This window comes from Wyeomyia smithii, chromosome 3 (genome assembly GCF_029784165.1).
Source record: "Wyeomyia smithii strain HCP4-BCI-WySm-NY-G18 chromosome 3, ASM2978416v1, whole genome shotgun sequence".
In the NCBI taxonomy this organism is placed as follows: domain Eukaryota; kingdom Metazoa; phylum Arthropoda; class Insecta; order Diptera; family Culicidae; genus Wyeomyia; species Wyeomyia smithii.
In genome coordinates, this window is record NC_073696.1 from 169,055,720 (window position 1) to 169,075,584 (window position 19,865).

At 41.9% G+C, this 19,865-nt stretch overlaps 1 protein-coding gene and 1 long non-coding RNA gene across 3 annotated transcripts; one reads left to right on the forward strand and one right to left on the reverse strand.

Moving 5' to 3' along the window:
- Window positions 1–166: 166 nt before the first annotated feature.
- On the reverse strand, window positions 167–3,979 carry LOC129727302 (uncharacterized). Its single transcript, XR_008728518.1, has 3 exons — window positions 2,104–3,979; window positions 1,384–2,047; window positions 167–1,317 (listed from the first exon to the last, which is right to left on the reverse strand). It is a non-coding gene; the product is annotated as an uncharacterized LOC129727302 (long non-coding RNA).
- A 6,869-nt stretch (window positions 3,980–10,848) lies between these two features.
- LOC129727297 (uncharacterized) lies at window positions 10,849–16,207 on the forward strand. 2 transcript variants are annotated; one of them, XM_055684998.1, is made up of 2 exons: window positions 10,849–15,914; window positions 15,966–16,207. In XM_055684998.1, exon 1 carries the CDS (start codon window positions 10,858–10,860, stop codon window positions 15,517–15,519), a length of 4,662 nt encoding a protein of 1,553 aa, XP_055540973.1. In that variant the 5' UTR covers window positions 10,849–10,857; the 3' UTR covers window positions 15,520–15,914; window positions 15,966–16,207. The 2 variants fall into 2 exon arrangements, with proteins under 2 accessions (XP_055540973.1, XP_055540974.1); XM_055684999.1 differs by having other exon boundaries at window positions 15,986–16,207.
- Window positions 16,208–19,865: the final 3,658 nt, after the last annotated feature.

The window sequence follows — 19,865 nt, forward strand, 5'->3', positions numbered from 1 at the left end:
TCTCAACAAAGCATTAAAAAGACCAAACTTACAATTCATAACAATAGACGAGATTCTACCAGAGTTAGGAAGAGCAAAAATTTTTTCGACGGTAGACGCCAAAAAAGGGTTCTGGCATGTTAAAAACTATCCACAACCATTAAACAAAAAAGAAGTACATCGTTTTATTAGAATGGTCAACTATCTGAGTCGATTTATACCAAATTTGAGCGCCAATTTAACAAATTTGCGGAAACTTATTATTGATTCAAACCCATGGCAGTGGTCTCAAAAAGAAGCAGACGAGTTCGATCGTGTAAAGATTTTAGTGTCTGATATCTCCACTCTTCGCTACTATGACATGAAACAGCCAATTGTAATCGAATGTGACACAAGTAATTTTGGTCTGAGAGTTTTTGTATACCAGGGCAATGGAGTAGTCGCATACGCATCACGTACATTGACACCTACCGAACGTAATTATGCCCAGATTGAAAAGGAACTGTTAGCTATATTATTCGCTTGCATTCGATTCGACCCCGAGGTGGTCCCCGTGGTTAGCGATGTCGGTCGGCTAGCTCTCCCACACGGTTGTTGGTATTGTTTTTCGTGAGGATCGCATTCTAGTCCCATATTCTCTTCGTCGAAGGCTTATTGATAGTTGTCATCTAAGCCATAACGGTGTCGAAGCGACTCTGAAATTGGCTAGGAAAAATCTCTTCTGGCCAGGAATGACTTCTCAAATCAGAGATGTGGTCAACAACTGCAGTGTTTGTGCTAAGTTCGCGGTCTCTCAAGCAAATCCACCGATGATAAGTCATAATATTCCCCTCCATCCATTCCAACTAGTCTCAATGGATGTATTTTTTGCTGAATACTTAGGCAGCAAACGAATTTTTCTGGTTACCGTTGACCATTATTCTGACTTCTTCGAGATCAACATTTTAAAGGACCTTACTCCGGAGTCTGTTATTTCGGCATGCAAGCAAAACTTTGCCCGACATGGAAAACCGCAGTTAGTGGTAACTGATAACGGTACCAATTTCGTGAACAAAAGTATGATTCAATTTGCTCGTGATTGGGATTTCAAACAGGTTACATCAGCGCCTTATCATCAGCAAGGTAACGGTAAATCCGAAGCAGCAGTGAAAATCGCAAAGCGTCTTTTAGCGAAGGCCCAGGAAACTGGAACAGACTTTTGGTACGCGTTACTACATTGGTGTAATATTCCTAACAAAATTGGCTCGAGTCCAGTCGCTCGCTTATTCTCTCGATCAACTCGTAGTGATGTTCCATGTTCTATAAATAATCTTCTTCCGAAGATAATAGACAACGTACCTGCATCGATAGCAGAGAATCGTAAGAAAATAAAAGTGCAATATGACAAAAAAAACAGAGATTTACCTAGTTTCAAAATTGGCTCTCCTGTATACACACAACTATCACCAGAAACTTCAAAACTGTGGACTCCAGCTAAAATTACAAACCGTGACAGTGAGCGAACATATACGGTTGATGTTGGAGGCAAAGAGTATCGCCGGAGCCTCGTTCATCTTAAGCCACGTAATGAACTAGCCACGTCGCCTGTCCGCTGTAATTTGAAACCTTCTTTGGAAAATGTGTCTTCTGCTGCAGGACAATCAGATTTTGCTCCTAGCTTCAGTACTTCGTCAGTTGAAAATGAATGTCAATCATCAGGAAAACCAGCGATTGCTGAGATGTCTCAATCAGACAATAGTTCGCCTGCTTCAACACCACATGTACGTGATTCACTAACACCTGTAGCTACAACAGTCAGGCCAAAACGGCCTGTCCAGTGAAATTCAATGACTTTATTTCAAATTAAACCTTGTATTGATAGTCTAGTTATTTTCTTGTTGTGGGGAAGATGTTGCATTATATGCGCGCCCCTCGGTTCTTTAGGTGAAAGAGAGAAGCATAGCTCAGTTGCTCGAGAATGCTCGTTGAGTTAAGATCGCTTAATAAAGAAGTAATATTTAACATTTATTTACTTGTTATTTCATGACAAAACAGGTGTTTTCAAATCCTCTGCAATACTGATGTTGGGCTGAAATTATTAATTGATTAAGAAATTATTGATTTGATGACAGATCAGATACTTACTGCTAGCCAACGAATAAAAAGCGACACCAATTGTTCTTCGGAAACCGATAATATTGCTGTTGAAAATCTTTGACATATACATATACTCAGGGGTGAGTAAACAAAAGCAAAGCCTTGATGCTACATTCCGTATCGGAATTCGACCTTCTGTTTTACTATACACAGACTTCGCAGCCGACTGTTAAGTGTACAGGACAATTGCGGGGCTAGCGCTACGATCCTACTGACACTAACAGTCTCTCCCGAGCCGGGACTCGACCATACGACGACTGGCTTGTTAGGCCAGCATCGTACCTCGAAACCAGCTGGGAGATTTGACCAGGGTGAGTAAACATCATGGATAATAACTCAAAACTGAGTAAACATGGTAATTATGAAAATTTGGGTTAATGTTACTCAATTGTCCAGTACTCGATTACTCACTTTTTGACATTTTGCATAAGAATACCAAACTGAGTAGATCCTAATCAGATTGGAGTTAAAATAAAGCAGCGTGTGCAGCATTTTTCGAGTAGGAACGAGACAAAGGCAGGGCTGCGCAGGTACACTGCCTTCAAAAACAACTCAAACAGTGATTTTATTCTGAGTGTGGTACCATTCGAGTAGTTCATTTTGTACCAACTTTTTCGGAAGATTTCTTCCTGAGTGTTACGTACACGCTCCTTTAATTTTACTCTAAATTGAGCAACTTTGACTCAGTTTTACATTGTCTATTAAAACGTCAAAAATTGAGTAAGTTTCGTTTACCGAACTGAGTAACAGTTACTCAGATTGTCATAATTTGCTGCTTTACTCTTTTTTTTTGAGTGGTATTGAAAACATTTAAAAACGTTTCACTAAAAATAAGTTGTTGTTTGGAAAAACGTGTTGTATTGTTGTTTGAAAAAAGTGTTTTTTATTTGTGTATTAGAGTTTCTCTAGATATAAGAATGGTTACGGATTTTTTGGAATGTGTACTTTTTAAAACCTCAAGTCACAGCTCCCGGGTAACAGTGAACCGTATTGCTGCGGTTTTTAATGAAGCTGTTGAGGCAGAAGATACACTAATGATTTAATAAGGTTTGTTTTTTTTTATTACATATATGTATATGCAAAATACAAAGATTTGAAAAAAAAACTTGTGATTTTGTTATAATTGTATGCAACAATCCTCTGGCAGTTTCATTCATCAAAGGGATCAAAAGTCAAAACGAGCCAACTGAGTAGCCTTCACTCAGTTTCTTCTCAAGTAATATCATAAAAACTCTGTTAAGAGTAGGTTCACTCAGAGTCTATGTTTATAATAAGAGTCCCGCAAAGATGAAACCAAAGGAACCAAATCAGTGTCAAACGAGGGTACCAATCGAGCAATGTAAATAAACAAGGTGATAATGTTAGGAGTGGATGAAAAGTGTTGTAATTGAGCGTAATAAAGAATATGTGTTTTTCCGAAGTTTTACTTACACATTTTAATCCAACATTAAACCTGTACACTGGTTCACTTAAATTTAACAAAAAATCACCGGTGTAATCTTTCAAAACTGTGTACCTTGTGAAGAATTTCAAAAAATGATATTCGCTTATGCATGGTGAAAAACAGAATTGTATAGTTCTTGGCAATAAACGGCACAAAAACTGTGTTGCCGAAACGATAGATTTTCTCTTCGCGCGACTCTATATACACATAGACTCTGGGTTCACTTTTAACGAAAGTGAGTGACATCTCTCTCAGTTTAGAGTTAAATTTGACGAGCGTGTATGTCTTTTGTATAGAGCTTTCTACGCCAGATCTCACCAATACAGGCTTAGTCTGTATCCTAATAATATCAATTTGCTTTTAACCAAAAAATCAGCTGATATTCAATTTAGAAAAATATTGCACTTATGAATCCTAGTTCATTAGTGTTACCTGTTTTAACAAACTTTGTTTCAGTGGAAAACCAGATGAAATAAAACTAAAGATCGGCTTACAACTTGAATAAAAGCTCGGGGCAGGAGGAAATTTTTTGTTACTACCAGCGTGTTGATTATAGACCATCTCACCGAATCTATTTAACCTCACTTTTCTGACAGTTAGTGGTAACTTTGTTTACATTTTGAACTTTGTGCTTTTTTTCTGGTAGAGCAATCGATTGCGTAGTGACGTAGTGCTGCTTAATTTATAATTGTTTTTAATGTACTTGCACCTCTTGCACAATATTCAAAGGGCATTTTGGTAGCAATTAAAATGATTTGCTATTGTTGAGAGCAAAACTGCTTAACCCGAGGATAAATAAAGTTACCAGTAGCTGTCAACACCAGATGCGTGACGTCACCGTGCGATGGTCTATTTGCAACCAAAATTAAACTTGTATTAATGAAATCGACCACTAATACTAGCGCAGATAGGAAGGTCTATGTAATATCACTGCATTTGGTTGATGATGTTAATGCATATTTTTAGCACGGGAATGGCATCGCTGTCAGCTACCATACATTTGACGCGTTACCAACGTCACTGGCACTGGCACCCGAAAATTGGCAGTTTACCCTCATCTTATGTTGATTCGGGCAAACCGGCTTAATGTTGACTGCAATTATTAATAGCATATCAGACAGTTTAGAGCAATTTCTTAAGGTTTTCACATGATATGTGATATTCTATGTGATATTTAGTAAATTAATTGTGTCCCAAAGCAAAGTGAAGAAAGCTGTGACAGCAGAAAAAGTAGTTTTGGGACAAATGGTACAGAAATAGATGTTCGTAACGCTTGAAGGCTACCATACCATTCCCTTGATTTTTAGTGATTTTGAAATTTGTTTCCAAGGGAAATCAGTAAGAAAGCAGAACAACAGCAACGTTTGCATCAAAACACGGGTTGACCTTAAGCATCGAGCTTTACAGAAATGTTTGGTTTTGTTTTGTTTTGCAAGTGATGCACCTCAAGTGATTTCAAGTGCACCGAGAAAAAATATCGGTTTAATCAATAGACCCTTTAAAAACCGTACCCATCTGTACCTTTTGACAAAAATCTGTAATCTGTACCATACAGAATCTGTACCAGAAAAAAGCGAAAATATCTGCACCTTTACAGATAAATCTGTAGCTGTGGCAATACTGATATCCATCACTGCCTGAATTGAATATTAACATGATTATAAAATTCTATGTCAATTTTACCACCCGTGCTTCCGCTCTTACCAATCGACCTTCACCATCCACCGTTTGAGTTGCAAGTTGATGTGGGTAGTTCGACGCATGTTGAACTCGGAAACAGCCAGCCAGATTTACTCGATTTTGACTTTAGGAGCTGTGACTTCAGCTCTCTTAATGCTGAATTTTCAACTGTTAACTGGGTACAGCTGATTGAAGGTCTAACTGTCGACAACGCTGTTCTTTCGTTCTACGACAAGCTGTTCGAAATACTCAATTCGAAGGTGTCACGGCGTCGTCGCGCTGTTCGTGGAGCCATTAGGAAACCATGGTGGAATGCCGAGCTCAGGAATATGCGCAACAAATTGCGCAAGGCGCGGAAACGATTTTTTCTTAATAAATCCAATGAGCACCGTGAATTACTTCGCCTTGCAGAAACAGCCTATAAGGAACTAGTTACGACATGCTATCGAGCCTATTTAAATAAACTACAGTCGAACCTGAAGCATAATCCTACTGAGTTTTGGAAATTCGTTAAAGAGCAAAAAGCTAGTAATCTCGTGCCGGACGGTGTGTTTTACGGAGAAGCCACTGCCAACACACACGAAGAAGCTGCAAATCTTTTTTCGTGCTTTTTTGAAAGCGTGTTTAACACTGTGCCGCCCCAGCTCCATCCTAATTGTTTTCAGCACGTACTTTCCCACGACATTCGTCTACCGTTTTTCAATTTCTCTCGTGAGGATGTATTCATAGCGCTTACTAAGCTTGATGAATCGAAAGGGGCTGGAACTGATGGATTAGCTCCTATAGTATTGAAAAAGTGCGCCGAGTCGCTAGTTGGTCCGGTAACATTGTTGTTTAATCGATCGCTGGATGAACAAACTTTTCCGACTTTATGGAAGACGGCCAAAATGATACCCGTTCACAAATCAGGGAGCACACGAAAAGTTGAAAACTACCGCGGAATATCTATTCTCTGCTGTCTAGGGAAGCTTCTGGAATCTCTGATGCATGAGGTCATGCTATCCGCAGTTAAATCGATGATATCGAACGATCAGCACGGTTTCGTCCCGCGTCGCTCTACAACAACTAACTTGCTATGTTACACCAGCGTATTATTTCGGGAAATTGAATGTCGAAATCAAGTGGACTCGGTAAACATCGACTTCTCAAAAGCATTCGATACCGTTCCGCACACCTTCGCAATTGAGAAGCTGAGGCATATGGGCTTCCCCGATTGGATATCCGGCTGGTTAATGTCGTACTTGACCGGTAGAAGCGCATTCGTCCAGGTGAACTCTACACGCTCTAGAAAGTTCGACATCCCGTCTGGAGTTCCACAGGGTAGTGTACTGGGACCGCTGATTTTCGTGCTTTTCATTAACGACTTGTGTCAACGAATTTCTTCTGCAAAGCTGCTTTTCGCCGATGACCTGAAAATTTTCCGAATAATTAAGTCCATGTTGGATTGTATTTGCTTGCAAAAAGACATCGATATACTTTCACGTTGGTGCAAAGAGAACGGGATGCGTGTGAACATCAACAAATGCAAGGTGATCACTTTCAGTCGCTGTCATAATTTGATTAGTCATCAGTACAACATCGACACAACTCCACTGGACCGTGTGCAGTCTATCCGTGACTTGGGCGTCATTATCGATTTTAAGCTCCGCTTCAACCAACACATCTCCGCCATTACCGCTAAAGCTTTTTCGATCCTCGGATTCATTCGCCGCAATGCTTCACAGTTTACTGACGTGTACGCGCTTAAGGCACTATACTGTGCTTTAGTACGCAGTGTTCTGGAGTACGCTGCTCCCATATGGGCCCCGTACCATACCTCTCAAGTTTTTCGCATTGAGCGAGTTCAAAAATGTTTTTTACGTTTTGCTCTTCGTCACCTACCGTGGAATGACCCTGTACATCTGCCCGACTACTCGCAACGATGTCGTTTGATTGACCTGGAATTGCTGTCAACAAGACGAATAAAACTTCAACGATTGTTTGTTTTCGACGTCCTAACGAACAATATTGACTGCTCAGACCTTCTCCTGCTAATTCAAATAAATGTTCCTCAGCGCCGGTTGCGATACTGGACAATGATCTCCATACCCGGGCACAGGACAAGCTATGGTTATAACAATCCGCTCAGTTCCTGCCTAAGAGGATTCAATGACGTCAGTGATTTATTTGACTTTAACTTAACCAAAAATAGTTTTAAAAATAGAATTAAAAATATAGCATAAGACAAACCAGTCTGTACGATATGATCGAAGACGATGAACAAATAAACAAATAAATTTTCTGAAACACGTTTTCGGCTAAAAACTGTACTTCTTCATCGTACTGTTCCAACGAACTTGTAAATGCAGTAATTTTTTTCATGTGACATGGTTGTGAGATACAGACAGTTAAAGCTAACAATGATGCTGCTTTGGAATCGGTGAGTGAGCCATGTTTCACAAGACAATTGGGATGTTTAGCTATATCAGTTTTTTATGTCATCTAAAAGAGCTGCATTTTCTAAGCAAAACGTGGTTTTAGAAAATTTTCTAACGTTGTCATTCAATTTTTGAATCACGAATTAAAACTGCTCGAAATCGCTACAATAACAGTTCGCCCGCATTCAAAAGACATACGTAACACTGGCGTTTCTTTCTGGTACACGTTGTCCCATAGCCAAGTATGATGACAGTTCTACAATGTATGCTACATTTTTGTCTATCCACGCACACAAACAAATCTCGTTATGAAAAATTTCGTGTTTTGTATGGAATTCAGAACATTTTTGGAAATTTCTCGTTTTATGTTGTTTAATATCTGATTTTTTTGGTTGGAGAGTGAATCTCCAGTTGAAACACACTAGAAATTGATATTAATTCAAATTTAGTGTGAAAAATTGCGACAATATGTCGAAATAAAATATATAAAAATGCTATATTTCTAATAGTTGGAGCATAATCTTAGTCATTGTCATAGCTCATGACTTTTGTTACTGTATGAAACACAAGCGACTCAATTTAGAAGCGCTATTAGCCTACAATAAAAAAACGAAAAGTGCAAAAAGGTTACCGGCAAATTGATGAAAAATAGCATATTTTACCTAAACCGCAGCAAGTTTATGTATTCCCCACAAATAAAACATGTTTCAACATCATTTCTATAACTTTTCAGGAAAGCATGTTTTATAAGTTTAGTTTAAAATGCAAAATCATTTCAAATTTCATACAAAATAGGAAAAAGTTCATAATGATCACTAATACTAATGCATCGACGTGAATAGCATACCTTTTAGAAATGTCATCTATACTTGGGTCCCATAGTACTCCGTACTTCGTCCTGTCCAACTGCTGGCTAAATAATGAACAAAACGAATTTATTATTTCACTTCTTTATCGAGCCCCAAAGAAAATCCCATAAGAAACTGTCAAAAAGTTCTTCACAAAATCAATGCAGCATTTTTTGAGTGGGAACGAGACAAATGCATACGCTCGTTTAATTTTACTCTAGATTGAGTAGAAAGTATTTTTTTTAGAATAAAGTATAGAGTAGTACACACAAAGAAAATACTACCAAGCGAACACGTAGTAACAACGTAAATTCACGTAAACCTGAATGTTTTCACTGGTTTAGGTAAATAATACGCATAAAAATTGGTGAAAACAACGCAACTGCTCAATAAAATGCAAATACTTATTTCTGGAGAAAAATTTGTATGAAGTTTTTGATGTTGATATTGATGATTCAAGGTATCCAATTTGACCTAAATGATGACTCCCGTGCAGGTACTCAAAAGTAGGTAAATCAGTGTCGCAACCGTATGTTGCGCCGCACCAACAAACCAACTACAGCGACCTTTACAACATTTACTTTGTCGATGCGAAGTACCCCCACCTGCCGTTGCGCTACGGACCGTGGCGAAACGTCAGCGAAACGGGACGGAGGAAGATCCTCTTGGCAGACGGAAAAGCGGAAACGTGTTCGCCAGTGAGCGTATATCAAGCTTATTAAACTAATTAAATAATCGAAGCTCCTGAATAAATAAATTAACTTACAAGTGCGTCAAAACTTACAACTAATAGTACGGTATTGTAAAAACTTAAATTACTAGTACGGTGCGAAAAATTGGTACGGTAAATTTAGTACGGAAAGTTAAAACATATATAGTACGGAAAAAAATAGGTTAGTAACACGTTATATATAAAACACTTATGCTATCACAGTAAAAATTAGTCCTAAAACTAAAACCATAGGCGTGCAGACGCTATGTAGAAGAGAAACAAATTGCGCTGAACATCGAACGATTATAATAAGTTTCTACACATAAAACTCAGGGTTCCGATCCGATTTCTAAACATTTAAAGGACACTAAAACGTAAGTTGCTTAACCTATCTGCAATATATACAAAACTATATACAATTAAAATTAAATTGAAAGCCATGCAAACATTACCTTATATTATACATCTATTATACAAACACAACTTAAAATTACATTTTGTCTACATCAATTTCTTCTAATAGGAATTTTTTAACGTTAAAACGTTAAAACGTTGAACATTGAATCGTAAGTCGTAGTACGTAGTTAATAAACGTTATAAAATTGGAAATAAGTCCTTTCTTTTCGTTGCAATTCGCAACACTTTAAAAAATTCGTTTTATTACGCGATCGGGGAGGCTTGAATTATGCCGCCGAAGGCAAAGCCGAATGTCAGTTGTGGTGTGTGCCAGAATCCGGACAACAACCGGATGGTTTGCTGCGACGATTGTGAATTATGGTTTCATTTCGAGTGTGTAGGCGTGAATGAGGATATCGAGGAGGAGGATTGGAGTTGTGCGGTGTGCGTGGCTAAACGAGCAGCTCAGAACCCATCGGTCATCATCACAGATTCTGCACGGAATAAAACGGATCCAAAGTCGACAGGTGAACAGGAGCAAACTAAACAACTTGGCGAGTTCCAGAAAAAGTTAGATTATATGCAGGCACAATTCGAGGAACAGCAGCGGGTGTATCAGAAGCTACTAGAAGAAAAGGATCGCGAACTGCAGTCCGTGGTTACAGAGCTCAGTACTAAGTTCCAGCGCCGTATGGAAGCCAGAGAGCAGGAAATACGAGACGAGTTCAGTATTCGCGCCGCTCTACCGGTAGCAAATTCGACGACGGTAGGAGGAATAAGTAACCGCTCATCGAATGAGGTTCAAAGAGTGATGGCGAATATGGAAAAGCAACTTGCGGAAATGTCGAAGTAGCAGGATCAGCAGACGAGGACGTTAGAGGAGCGAATCCGGGCGATGGAAATCAACAGAAGTGAACCAAATCTACCCGTTTTCGAACCCAATGAACTAAGCCGAAGTCAGCTGGCTGCGCGACACGCAGTGACAAAGGAGCTGCCTACATTCTCGGGCAATCCGGAAGAGTGGCCGCTCTTTATTTCGACGTATGAGAGCACCACTAGGATGTGTGGTTTCAGTGATGAGGAAAATTTACTTCGCCTTCAGCGCAGCTTGAAGGGGAGAGCTCTCGAGACCGTCCGAAGCAGGTTGCTGTATCCAGCGGGACTTGAAGGTGTTATCAAAACGTTGCGAACGTTGTACGGTCGGCCAGAAGTTATCGTCCACTCGCTAGTTTCAAGATTCGGGAAATGTCAGCGCCGAAGACAGAGAAGTTAGGAACTCTGATCGATTTTGGTGTCGCAGTCCAGAACATGTGTGCAACGATCGTAGCCTGTGGATTGAACGAGCATCTTTACAACGTGGCACTTCTTCAAGAACTTGTCGAGAGACTGCCACCTACCGTGAAGCTGGACTGGGCCAAATATCGTCAAACATTAAGGGCGGCTACTTTGGAGGCCTTCAGCAAATGGCTTGAAACGCTCGTGGAAGCAGCCTGTATAGTAACGATTCCGTCAACGGTCAGCGTGTATGCCGGCAAATCTGAGAGACGCGTACGGAAGGAGGAAGTTCACGTTCACATCCAATCCGGTTCCAGTCAGGTAGCAACAGAGTCGTCGAGCTCTACAGCGTTTCCCAAAAATGGGTCGAAGTCAGCAGCGACGAAGCAATGTGTGGTGTGCCAAGGAGGGTGTAGCAGTGTGGGATTCTGTAGTAAATTCCAAAGATTGGATGTCGGAGCAAGATGGACAGCGCTGAAGCAGAACAAGTTGTGTCGAAAGTGCCTGGCGAAGCATTTCGGAGCGTGTGCGGTTGAGCAAGCTTGCGGGAGAAACGGCTGCCCGTATATGCATCACGAGCTACTACATGACGATACCCGATACCGGCGAGCGGAGAGTTCTTCAATCTCAGATACCCAGAACGCCGCAGAAACACCTGCCGAACAGTGCAACACTCACGTCAGTTACGCCAGCAAAGTTCTTTTCCGATACGTTCCAGTTATCCTTCATGGACGAGGCAAGTTCGTTCGCACTTTCGCATTCTTGGACGAAGGCTCGTCGGCGACGTTGATGGAACACAGTTTGTTGGACGAATTAAGTCTTGAAGGCGAGTCGTTCCCCTTGTGTCTCGGCTGGACGGGAGATCATCAACGTCAGGAGATGAAATCCATAATGCTAGCGCTGGAGATTTCTGGAACGCGCGATGCGGAGATGTACCGGATGTCGAAAGTTCACACAGTGGAGAGCCTTTCTCTACCACGGCAGACATTGAGGATGGAGGAGCTAGCATCAGCCTATCGGCACTTGGAAGGCGTGCCAGCGGATTCCTATCGAAATGTTCAGCCACGAATACTCATCGGCATGGACAACTGCCGCTTGGGTCACGCGTTGGATAGCAGAGAAGGAGGAAAGAAAGAACCGATCGCCACCAGAACTCGTCTAGGGTGGATAGTGTTCGGACCATGCTCAAAGACATCTCATCCAACGACGAACTTCACTGCGCACCACAGCCTTCACGTGTGCCCATGCTGCGAGCGAAGCGACGTAGATCTTCATAATATAGTGAAGGCGTATATGTCTCTGGACAGCACCGGGGTAACGAGTCCCGTCAAACCGTTGTTATCGAAAGACGACGAGCGAGCGGAACAGTTACTGAAATCATTGACGCATGTGAAAGGAAAACGGATAGAAACCGGTCTGCTCTGGCGATGTGACGATGTTCGACTGCCTGACAGCAAACCAATGGCAATGAAGCGACTAATCTGCTTGGAGAAGCGTATGCAGCGAGATCCTGTGTTGGCTGAGGCGGTGAAGGAAAAGATTCGGGACTACGAACGAGCCGGCTACATCGAAAAACTGACGGCAAGCCAACTAGCCGAAAAATTCGAACGGGTTTGGTATCTCCCAATTTTTCCGGTGGTCAACCCTAACAAACCAAACAAGATGCGCTTAGTGTGGGACGCAGCCGCTAAAGTCTTGGGAGTCAGCCTGAATTCATTTCTACTGACAGGGCCGGATCAAGTAACCTCCTTGGTATCTGTGCTACAGCGCTTTCGAGAGTTTCGCGTTGCCATCACGGGCGATATTCGAGAAATGTTTCTCCAGATCTTGATGAACCGGCGCGATCAACAGTGTTTAAGGTTCCTATGGCGAAACGGTGAACAAGACCGCAACCCAGACGTTTACGTTACGAGAGTAATGACATTCGGAGCGACATGCTCGCCCAGCAGCGCGCAGTATGTTAAGAACTACAATGCGCAGCGTTTCCAAGACCAATTCCCGAGGGCAGCAGAGGCGATAATGAAGGAGCATTATGTCGACGACATGCTCTCAAGCGTAGAGACGAAAGAGGAAGCGATACAGTTGGCGAAAGATGTGCGACACGTTCATTCGGAAGCAGGTTTCGAGATCCGGAACTGGCTGTCGAATTCGAGTCGAGTGCTGCTGGAGTTGAAGGCGAGTCCCGGTGAGAAAAGTTTGAACCTTTCGAGCGAGATGGCGACGGAGAAAGTTCTCGGCTTAAGGTGGTGTACAGCGACCGATACGTTCACCTTCAAGTTATCGCCGAGGATCAACGGTGAACTGCTGCGAGGTGACATCGTCCCAACGAAAAGGCAGATCCTCAGCACGCTTATGACGATCTACGATCCCCTGGGATTAATGGCGCATTTCCTAATGTTCCTGAAGATACTGCTGCAGGAAATTTGGCGGAGTGGTGTAGGCTGGGACGAGTCTGTCAAGAGCGAACAGCTAGTGAAATGGCAGACATGGTTACGGATACTCCCGCAAGTGGAATCGGTCAGTGTGCCAAGGTGTTACCGACTGAAGATGAGCACGGGAGAGCGGAATACGATTCAGCTGCACGTGTTCGTGGATGCGTCGGAGAACGGCTTCGCTGCAGTCGCCTATCTGCGGTTCGAAGAAAATGGAAAAGTGGAATGCGCACTCGTCCGTGCAAAGACAAGAGTAGCCCCGTTGCGTTTTGTGTCGATTCCCAGACTAGAACTACAAGCCGCAGTCATTGGAGCCCGCCTAGCGAACGACGTTATGGAGACTCACAAGATGAGGCCCACGCAAAGGGTTTTCTGGACGGATTCACGCAACGTTCTCTGTTGGTTGAACTCCGATCACCGAAAGTACCATCAGTTCGTAGCGGTGCGGATCAGCGAGATGCTAGAGTTGACGGAGACGACGGAGTGGAACTGGGTTCCGACGAAGCTGAACGTCGCTGACGACGCCACGAAATGGCAGACGCTGCCGGATCTATCTCCTACCAGCCGCTGGTTCCGTGGCCCTGAGTTCCTGTGGGGACCGAAAGAAGGATGGCCTGTCGTTGTGTCTAAGTTCGAACACACTGCAGAGGAGGAACGGTCACATGTACTGCATCACTTCGTCGAACGCGCTCTATTCCGCTGGGAAAACTTCTCTAGATGGCAGCGACTCCTGCGGCTAGCAGCCTTTGTCCGTCGATTTCCGTCGAATGTACGCCGGAAGCGGTCGAAAAATCCCCTCGTCATCGGACCCCTAACGCAAGAAGAACCAAAAAACGCGGAGTTATTAATCCTAAAGTCTGTGCAAGATGCTGAGTTCGCCGAAGAGAAAGCTTTGTTGCAGAAGCCGATGCCGGTACCGTGGAGGAACGCTTTACCGAAGCGTAGTCCGCTGTACAAGCTCAGTCCGTTCTTAGCGGAAGATGGACTGCTACGAATGCAAGGTCGCATAGATGAATGCGCTCATGTCGAGGAATGTACGAAGCATCCGATACTACTTCCCAAGCGACATTCAGTCACGGATCTCATCATAGCAAGTGTCCACGAAAAGTTCTGCCACATAAATCACCAGACGACGCTTAACGAAATCCGGCGTCGATTTCACGTTCCAGGATTGAGATCGGTCTACCGGCGTGTCCAAGGCCTTTGCCAGCTCTGCAAGATTCGCCGAGCGAAGCCAGAGCCCCCGGAGATGTCTGGTCTATCGTTCGGACGTTTACAACCCTTCTGTCGTCCTTTCTCCTATGTCGGCATCGATTATTTCGGACCAATGCACGTGGTTGTCGGCAGAAGGATCGAGAAACGATGGGGTGTACTAATAACATGTCTCACTGTCCGAGCGGTACACCTCGAAGTCGCTCACAGTCTTAACACGGACTCGTGCATCCTGGCCATTCGAAATTTCATCGCCAGAAGAGGTACCCCAGTTCAGATAGTTAGCGATCGTGGGACCAACTTCATAGGAGCAAGTCACGAGCTAAAAGAAGCCCTGCAGAAGGTGAACCAAGACAAGCTGATGGAACACTTTGTCACCGCTGATACGAAATGGACGTTCAACCCGCCCGCGTCGCCACACTTCGGCGGGGCTTGGGAACGTCTCGTTCAATCCGTGAAGAAAGCCCTGAAGCACCTCCAACTCACTCGCACACCCACTGACGAAATCCTTAGAAACACCCTGACAGAAGTCGAACTCATTGTTAACTCTCGGCCTCTGACTGAATTACCGCTAGACGATGAGCTTTCCCAAGCGCTCACCCCAAATCACTTCCTGATGGGGTCGTCAAACGGTTCTAAGCCCCCGATCGCGTACGACGATAGTAACTACGTACTGAAGCACACCTGGAAGACATCGCAGGTCTACGCCAATCGATTTTGGCGACGCTGGGTAGCCGAGTACCTGCCTACGCTCACCCGAAGGACGAAATGGTTCAGCCGAGCCAAACCGATTGCTGAAGGGGACATCGTAGACGAGACGTTGCCAAGGAACTGCTGGCCGAAAGGTCGGATAGTCCACGCGATCAGATCCAAGGACGGGCAAGTCCGTCGTGCACTGGTGCAGACGGCGACCGGAATTCTGGAGAGGCCAGCCGTGAAGATTGCGGTGTTGGATGTTGGCGCTAGCGTGAGTACTTCGGAGCAATGACCTCGAAGCACTGCGGGGGAGTGTCGCAACCGTATGTTGCGCCGCACCAACAAACCAACTACAGCGACCTTTACAACATTTACTTTGTCGATGCGAAGTACCCCCACCTGCCGTTGCGCTACGGACCGTGGCGAAACGTCAGCGAAACGGGACGGAGGAAGATCCTCTTGGCAGACGGAAAAGCGGAAACGTGTTCGCCAGTGAGCGTATATCAAGCTTATTAAACTAATTAAATAATCGAAGCTCCTGAATAAATAAATTAACTTACAAGTGCGTCAAAACTTACAACTAATAGTACGGTATTGTAAAAACTTAAATTACTAGTACGGTGCGAAAAATTGGTACGGTAAATTTAGTACGGAAAGTTAAAACATATATAGTACGGAAAAAAATAGGTTAGTAACACGTTATATATAAAACACTTATGCTATCACAGTAAAAATTAGTCCTAAAACTAAAACCATAGGTGCTGCAGACGCTATGTAGAAGAGAAACAAATTGCGCTGAACATCGAACGATTATAATAAGTTTCTACACATAAAACTCAGGGTTCCGATCCGATTTCTAAACATTTAAAGGACACTAAAACGTAAGTTGCTTAACCTATCTGCAATATATACAAAACTATATACAATTAAAATTAAATTGAAAGCAATGCAAACATTACCTTATATTATACATCTATTATACAAACACAACTTAAAATTACATTTTGTATACATCAATTTCTTCTAATAGGAATTTTTTAACGTTAAAACGTTGAACATTGAATCGTAAGTCGTAGTACGTAGTTAATAAACGTTATAAAATTGGAAATTAGTCCTTTCTTTTCGTTGCAATTCGCAACAATCAGGTTTACCTAAAAGTACCTTCCCGCACAGAAGGGCTGGTTTGCGTCAAAAATACGCATATTCACTTTTGTATTTCGATTTAAATTGGATTGTTTAGCTATTTCAGTTTTTTATATCATCTGAAAGATCTGCGTTTTCTAAGTAAAATGTGATTTAAAAAAATTCTATCGTTGTTCTTCGCTTTTAAATCACGATTTAAAACTGCTCGAAACCGCTACAATGACAGCTCGCCCATATACCAACTGTCATTGTAGCGATTTAGAGCGAATTTTCAATCTTCATTTAAAAATCGAAGGATAACGATATAAAATTTTAAAAAATCACGTTTTGCTCAGAAAAATACACCCTTTCAGATGATATATAAAAATCAAAAATCCGTGAATAGCTAAACAACCCAATTGTCAAAAAATGAGTAACATTGATTAACGAAACTGAGTAACTTTGACTCAGTTTTCATATTTTTCTGTTTTACTCACTTTTGGGTAACCTTTCATTAAATATCAGTTTGCTGTGAACAAAAGCTAGACATTATTTTCACTCATTCGCACATGGATTTGGTTTTGAAAATACTGAAACGAATAGTCACAATAAGCAAAATCAGCTCTTTGATTAAATGAATGTGTGCAGCAGTAGTGAAAGAACATAACGCGAAGAATGTGTAAGTGCATAAAAACATCGGACTGGTCGCGCTAGTTCGAATAAGCTTTGTGTTTGTTACATTCATTGATATGGAGTGGTCAGATCGTATTCTTAAATCATGGATGAGACGGTAATGCTTATTCTTCTTGTAATATCTAGATAAACATTTCAAAAGGTCCTATCTGCTTTTTTCGTTTTTCCGGAGCGTCTTTTCATTTTGGTAATAGTTTAGCTTTAGTAACTCTCCGAAGCGTGGTTTTTGTTCAGAAAGCTAGAATGGCCCCTCCGCTATCAACTTGTGCAAATAACTTGCCATAAAAAGTGTTTAATAAGTTGCTGTGATTGAAGAAAGCGATCGATCAAAACAGATAGGACACATACATAAGACATACGTAACACTGGCGTTTTTTTCTGGTACACATTGCCCCATAGTACTCCGTACCTCGTCCTGTCCAACTGCTCGACAAATAATGAACAAAATGAATTTTCTTTTTCTCGGCTTTATCGAGCCCTAAAGAAAATCCCAAAAGGAATTGTCAAGAAGTTATTTACAAAATCAATGAAGCATTTTTCGAGCAAGAACGAGACAAATGCAGGGCTGCGTAGGTATACTGCTTTCGAAAACAACTCAAACAGTGATTTTATTCAGAGTGTGGTACCATTCGAGTAGTTCATTTTGTACCAACTTTTTTGCAAAATTTCTTCCTGAGTGTTACGTATGTCTTATGTATGTGTGCATACTATGTTTTATCACGTAGCATCTACGTCAACTTGGCAACGTGAAACAGAATAAAGTATCGCGTGAACTCTCCGTGTGAAAATACACCAGTGATACCAAATGTGCAGATTTGTCTGCAGAACGCAGATTTTTGGAGTCCGTGTGCAGATATTTATTGATTTGCAGATATTTGCAGTTTTTCCACGTTTCTGCAGATTTTTGTCAGAATCTTCTTATATTTGCGCAGATTTTCTTTAAATGTGTGCAGATTTTTACAGACTTTTGCCTGCGCGAGCGAAATTCTTTCGGATCACGGATAGATTTTTTTCAGATTTCGAGCACATTTTTCTGGTTATTCGAGCAGTTGCAGACATTTTTCAAAAACATCTGGCATCTCTGAAATACACAGAAACCAAAATGGCGAAGCTGTTGTCTGATGTTGTCTTTGAACTTGAAAGGATTTCCTCGATGACTTCCCAATAAGTGAGCTTTAGAAAAAATCATAAGAATCCGGCATCGAGATTTCACACAGATTCAGTTCAAATTGCAAGGAATTTCCTGAACATAAACAGATGCAGCTAACAGTGATTATCGCCAGTGAATGTCGCAATATCATTTTTTCTTTTTATATGTCGTTCAATTCATTTACGAATACGCAACATATTTGGATAATTTCTGAAAACTATTCCTAGTCTCTCAAGAATTTGGAAAACCACAATTGAATATTATACGTTGTATAAAACGTAGAACCTATCAGACAATTAAATGCTTTTTACTTTACCGGTTGTTAAATTCTACGTGAAACTCACATGAAATGCATATGTCTACCGAATAAGATTCACAGAATAATCACCAGTTCATGATGAGCTTAAATGACAATCACGTAAATGTGCTCGTTATCGAGAATTACAGAAACATAGGATCTCTCTCATAGTTCTGGATCGTTATCCAGAACCAATTCTGATTAGTTAACGCTCCTAAATGTTAGGCTCAATTCCTAACCAAGTCCAGATAATTTTTGGGTTGGAAACGGATGGATGAGCCTTGGATCAATGTTATTGGAAATCGTTTTTTTTTTAATTTATTTTCAAATTATTGGTATTCTATTGAAGGGTTACTATGTCTGTATTAATAACCAGTCCGTTATTTATTTGTCAACTGGTTACATTGTATGACTCTATAGGCCCGAATACACACTCGGCGTGGCAACGGCTTCCTGACGAAAATTGTCAGTACCTTCTTGAAACCTTCTAATGTGCCTTCTAGCATCTGCCACCTTTCGCTCATCTACACGGAAGGCGCAATTACGCCGTCTCGAACCCCCGCCGTGAGCTAACCTTCTTGTTGTCATGCCACCCAATTCATGTTTGTTTATGTTTGTTGGAAGAAAAAATAAGGCAGCACACCTCTCGAATCACCAGCAAGCGGAAAATGATACAACACGGCGTTGCCAGCGCCTTCGCCAAAAGAAGGCGATACGAGACCGTGTGGAAGGCACAATGCGTCTACACGAAAGGCAGTCGAGTGCGCAGTAGAAAGCGACGAACGACCACCTTTTTTGCTAGAAGGTTTTGGTTGAAAGGCGTCCCAACGGAAGGCTAGATTACGCCTTCTAATTTGTATGGAAAAGGCATCATTACGCCGTGTGTGTATTCGGGCCTTATATAATATCTTACTTAGATAAATCGACCAGCTCAAACCAATGTAGGGGTATGAGGTGGGACCATCATCATTATCGATGTCGGATTCTTATAGTTTTTCTAAAGCTCACTTATTGGCAAGTTATCAAGAGATTCCTTTTTATGTTTAGAGACTGAATTACACAACAGATTCGCCATTTTGGTTTCTGTGTATTTTCGCACGGAGAGTTCACGCGGTACTTCATTCTGTTTGACGTTGCAGAATTGACGTAGATGCTACGTGATAAAACATGGTATGCATGTGATTTTCACGTAGGTGTTATGTTTGTCAAAATCATGCAAAATGACAGAAAATGAAGAAGTACAGGAAATTTCTCGTAACAATAATGTGAAAAATATTTTGAGTGTACCTCCACCTTTTTCAAAAATGGGTGATATATAACTCACTTTAGAGTAACAAAATATGAGCGTGATGTTATAGGGTCGGTCATGCATTTA

What these genes read in the sequence shown, in the direction of transcription:
- LOC129727297 (XM_055684998.1), top strand. Translation starts at nt 10,858, where the DNA reads ATGTCAGCGCCGAAGACAGAGAAGTTAGGAACTCTGATCGATTTTGGT.